The sequence below is a fragment of the Copadichromis virginalis genome, linkage group LG16 (assembly GCF_057382275.1).
Source record: "Copadichromis virginalis isolate Kocher_CV1m ecotype Utaka linkage group LG16, C_Virginalis_male_GT1.1, whole genome shotgun sequence".
Classification (NCBI taxonomy): domain Eukaryota; kingdom Metazoa; phylum Chordata; class Actinopteri; order Cichliformes; family Cichlidae; genus Copadichromis; species Copadichromis virginalis.
Window position 1 is genome coordinate 26522055 of NC_140633.1, and position 5632 is coordinate 26527686.

General features: G+C 40.5%; 1 protein-coding gene across 1 annotated transcript; it reads left to right on the top strand.

Annotated features, from left to right (window-relative positions):
- The first annotated feature begins 3843 nt into the window (after positions 1 to 3843).
- Positions 3844 to 5000, top strand: rprma (reprimo, TP53 dependent G2 arrest mediator candidate a). The gene has a single exon (XM_085435216.1). It carries the CDS (start codon positions 4111 to 4113, stop codon positions 4417 to 4419), a length of 309 nt encoding a protein of 102 aa, XP_085291342.1. The 5' UTR covers positions 3844 to 4110; the 3' UTR covers positions 4420 to 5000.
- The last annotated feature ends 632 nt before the right edge of the window (positions 5001 to 5632 follow it).

The following is a 5632-nucleotide window of genomic DNA, read 5'->3' on the forward strand; positions in this document are numbered from 1 at the left end:
CCTTATCACGGAAACAGGTTTCTATTCAGCAAATTATGTTCAATGACAATGGCAATAAACATCTTCAGATTGTAATTCTGAAATGCTTTTTTCTCACTTATACATGGCAATAGACATATCTTCACTTAGGGTTGGAATGTCCCTTAACTCATTCAGTGCCAGCCACTCTCAGATTTCATACTCCCCTCAGTGCCAGAGATATTTAGCTTTTTCACTGATTTTGAAGGCTCACAGAATATTTTGTTCTATGACTATGTGAATTCTGAAACCACCATGACAAAAATGAGTCTCTCTTCTTTCAGCAGCAAAAAAAAATGTTTCTACCTCTGTTATTTAGAAATCTGCAGTAGAAAAGAGAAACTTTCATGACAAAACACCTGTTTCTGGATCAAAAGCGCTTTGTGTAAATAGGTTTTTCTAGCAGATCAGTGACTTTGATGTAAATATTTCGTGTTTCAATGATTCATGCAACATCTCAACTATGTTTTACTACTATGAAGTAAAAAAATCACCTGTAAAAATGTACTTTTGGCAGATTATTTTTTGTATAAAAATAGTTGTTTATAGACAATTTCAACATTTGAAAAATATATAAGAAAAAAGCGACTGATTTATGATTCAGAGAGTCTGTGTGTGTGTGTTACTCCCGCACAAGTGAGTGCGCGACTTAGTCTGTTCACCCCCCACCCGGCCATCGGTTCGTCTATCAACAATTTCTGTGCGTTTTATGCAGCAAATCGTTCATTATTCTGGTCCCTGCTGCCTTCAGAAGTTTCTAACAGGAGATACTGGTCAGATAAATCCGGTTCATGTTCACTGGAATCGCTAGAAAAACCATGACGTCAGGCTGCAGACACCTCAAGCTCGAAATGACGAGCTGGATCAAAAATCGCGCCACAATACTCGTTCTCAGTAGAGCCGACTGTCACGCTGGTGGGATTTTATCCATGTAATCAACTCCACCACCTTCTCAATTCAATAAAAAGCTCAAGAGGCGTCTATGGCACTGAGCGTTCGGATTCATTTTGACGTCTAAAGACGTCTATGGCACTGAATGACTTAAATACTCAACCCTGAACAGAAAATCCAATGAACAAAACACAAAGACCCAACAGAGACATGCATTCAAAACTAAACAAAAAATTAAAAACCAACTCAAGTACTTGCGCTGTATTGTTTGAAAAGATCCTCCTCCTTCTCTCCAAGATAGACTATGAGGCAGCGAATAGCAATTTCTCTGCGCTTTTCAACTGTGTTGTCCTGATTGATAGAAAAAAATAGAAGGTGTTCAAAATACTCTTTTTCAGTGGAAAATGTGCCCACATTACAGAACTGGCAACAGAAACTGAGTATTTCAGAGGTTCTCATTGTTGAGTGAGTTGAGTGTTTCCTTGATCTGTGTGATTTTTGGCTACCCCATGACTTAAATGAACAAAAACAATCTAGGTAAGGACATGGCAGAGGCTGTACACTGGGGATATGGCGTAACCTATAATGTTTCATCAGCTCTTCCTTAGTGGAGGTTGCAAATTTACAGATTTTGCAAGGCCAATCCATACTTCATGATTCTGAATTACTCAATTCAAGCTTACTTGTTAAAGCTTACTTCAGAAGGTCCCTTGGTATTCGATACCAGGAGAAGATGATGGTTTGAGCCTTTGTCCTGGCAAGAAACACAGCAAAGTAACTGAATATTTCGGTGAGATTCCCACTTTCTTTAGAAGGCTGACCACGTCTTAACTGGAACCCCTAGATCTGCAACGCCAGGACAGTGTATAACACCAGAAAGTTGTGCCTGCACAAAAATACAAAAGATGGTATTTTCAACTTCACCTGTGAGTCTTCAATACAGTGAATAAGTTTCACCTGTCAAAGCTGTGTGAGCTAGAACCAAACATTCAAAACTACATAGACCTGAATACACTGGGTGCTGGAAGGCCTAACGTGGCTTTCCATAGATCAAATATACATAGAGGTGACATGGACTGGGCCAGTCTGTTGGAGCGTGTATCCCCAACGACCGCGATCTTGGAGGGGTCTCCACTCGCCCCCAGTGCATGTATTTCTACTGAGGAATGTGTTAACTCAAAAAAAAAGATAAATAAATAAATAAAATAAAATTATATATATATATATAGTTTTTTTTTTATCAACAAAAGCAAACATAAGGTGTGGCATGACAGGACAGAATCATTTCTGACAGTAAATACGAAAAAAAACCCAAACTTTTTTATACACAAGCTACAATGTCAATAATCCCACTTGATCTGTTTTCATTTCATTCTCCAAAACCAAATTGGAATCAATGCTGAGTCAGCAGCTATGGTCATTTTTGTGCACCCTAGTGTTGCAAAAACTGGCATACTACTGAAACCATATGTGGGATTATTGACCTTTCTTGCCTTATCTGTTTGGAAAAATATTTAAACATTTTCCTTATTTACCATGGGTGAATACATTCCTCAGTAGAAAAAATGCACTGGTGGCGAATGGGGACCCAACCAAGATGGCGGCCCGCTATTGATTTTTTTCTTACTTTCAACCTTTATTGAGGCATATCAATGTTACAGCCAGTGCCAATGCACGTCGCCTCTACGTCTCTACAAAACACGGAAAGTACCCAAAAATTAGGGACAGCTAACTAGCCTACCATATGCGGCACAGTGCACTTAAGTCTGGTCTTTTACCTGTGAAAATAGGCCGAGCAGCCGGTGAAGAACCGCTCTTAGCGGTCAACAGACACACCGGACTAATGGCGACCGCACTTCCTGCGCAGAAGCCAATGGGGTTGAACTTCACCCCGTAACGTTACGAAAATTTAGAAGCGTTTCTTAACAATTACTAACATAAAATGCTTCCCTTCAAAAAATAAATTTCACATTTCAAAAATAAAATCACAGTGAACACAACTTAGCTTGGCTAGCTACGTTAGCATAGTAGTTTGCGCCGGGGCGAACAACGTCCGCTATCTTTTAAAAATTATAAGACAATTACAGTGGTCTGCATTAGAGTAACGTCAGTGTTAAATTTTCCAAAAAGAGCCCAACAATTTATGCTATCGCGGAATTAGCTGCTGTGTGTATATTAAAACACACAAACGCGGGGGCAAGCTAAGATGTATGTTATGTATGTTACGTCGTTGTTTTAAAGTAAACTAACAAAATCCAGAGCGACTGCAGATATGTGTAATTTCGCATAAAATTACTCACCGTTCGCGACGAACACAGCTCTTGATAAACCTTGAACACGTGCTGTTGAATATGTCCGCTTGTGTAGAAGAAGGGAACTATGAGCTGTTTACACGTCATCAAGTTGTATTTTACATCGACAGAACTTAAAATTATATTGTTTTTTGATTAAAAGAAGATTTTAAATTCAGACAAATCACGATTATATATTGAGTAAAGAGGCATAATTTATGTGTCACCCGAACTCAATAAAATAAAAATTTTAATTAGGAAGTCTAACAGTATTTATGAACTTGATTTTTCATTTCACAACAACATATATATGTAAGTAATGACTAAAGATCCCATTAATTACTTTTTAGAGTGTATATTGAACAGTTCTGGTCTTCAGTATGGCTGCAGGAACACGATGCAAGCTGCTCTGGCCTCTCTCTGACACGGGGTCAGCAAAGACCTGTCAAGGTTTTGAATGAACCACCAACTCAGTAAACCATGCATGCATACACACACCAACACACAGATGGCCGCAAACACCCAAACATACGTAACAGACAGTACGTAATGTCCTACATACATGCACATTAGTAGCACGCATGCGGTCCGGTCGTATGGTGGCGCTCTTGCTGTGCCTTCCTGCCACTGGAAAACAGCGACAGTCTGGCTATTTAACGGCGGGGCTGGTGGCTTCATTCCGCTCTGAAACTGGCAGCACACCACATGAAATCCCCAGTAATGCGATGCCAAAGCAGCTTGTTAAACTCAAGAAGAGCGCTGTCTGATCTGAGGGAACTTGTTCAACTCGCCGCCTCCTCATCTTCACTTTTCACTTGATGACAATTTCTGCCGGATCGTGCCCAGCGCGTCTTTCTCTCTCCGCCTTCCGCATCTGTCGCACTGAAAGTTTGGTTTTGCGAAAGTAGACATGAATAACACCGGCTTCAACCAAACAGAGAGCGGCCTATTCAACAAGACAGAGGAGGTTTTTTGCTGCAACTTTTCATCCGTGGTGACTGATAATGGCTTTGTGGCAGCCGCTCCGGATGAGAGGAGCCTCTTCATCATGAGGGTGGTCCAGATAGCTGTCATGTGCGTTTTATCCCTCACGGTGGTGTTTGGCATATTTTTCTTAGGCTGCAACCTCCTCATAAAGTCAGAGGGGATGATTAACTTTTTGGTAACGGACAGAAGACCGTCAAAAGAAGCGGAAGCAGTTATTGTTGGAGCCTACTGACTGATAAAGACATATACAGTGATCACACTCTGATCAGATGGCCACAGATCGGAGACAGTGTGATGATCAGCCGCCAAAACCGGGCCCCGTTTTCATAATGGTACTTAGAAAAAGAAACAAGAACTCAGAGGAGCGGTCACCTTGCAAGAGGTAACTGAACTCTGCTGGTGGCTGATACTCACGGGGTGGGTCTACCTTATTTCTGCTGGCCTTTAAAGCCAAGAAAGACTCATTCATCTTCTAGAGGTATAGTGCGTTTTAAGCCTATTGTTGTATTAAGTACTGTAGGCTATTTAATCACGCACTGTTGTCATTTCAGTATAGTTTCCCTGTTTGTAAAGCAGCATCCTTTGTCAAAATAGTGGCAAAGTCTTTGTATTTGCTGCTTAGAAATACCTCCTTGCATCGAAAATGCAAGGGCAAAATACATGAATGTTGTATGCCTCTGCATGCAACATGCAGCTCTCTATTTTCTGGTGACAGTTGTTTGCGTGTCTTTGTCGGCAGCGGTGAAAGTCCGTAATGCTGTGTATCATGTTCATTTGAATAAATTCATTCTGTAATTAAAGTTTTCTTCTTAAGATCTGCTTTTCTGTCATATCCTCCACCACGCCCTCTGCCAAAGTAACTGAGATCTCAGAAGCTAAAATTACAGCAGGAGAAAGAGCTCTTTGATTCATACTGTGATAATGACATGATGTTAAAATACAACAGAGGGTACTGATCCCGATGAATATATATTTTTAAGCTTTATCTATATCTATGAAGAGTTGTACAGTTACAGGGAACAAAGAAATAGCTGCTTTTCCCTCTTTTGATTTTTTAAATTAGATTTAGATTTAACATCTAAATATGAATTATTTTACCCAAAAGGATGCCTTAAAAATGCTCTAGAGTCCAAGAAAAAAAAAAAGCCTTCCCGCCTTCCCAAGAGAGCCCTGTCTGGGTCAGATTTTGATCCATGCAGCTTTTTACATCCTTCCTCCTTCTGCCAAAACATCTGTTATGCTCATCCCCTGCTTCACCTGGATTCTACCTCCCCTGGAGCCTTAAAAATGACTTGCTTTCTCAGTTCAGAGACAATACGCTGCTGTCTGATTGCCCACCTGTGCTCCGCTCGCAGTTAAATAGAATCAACTTAATTTAAAATGCCCTTCACCCCAGTTACTCCATCTGTTTTACCCTTTCTGATCTATGCATCTTGTCTGACACG

Excerpts from the sequence above, each read along its gene's own strand:
- rprma (XM_085435216.1), top strand. The coding sequence starts at position 4,111 with ATGAATAACACCGGCTTCAACCAAACAGAGAGCGGCCTATTCAACAAG.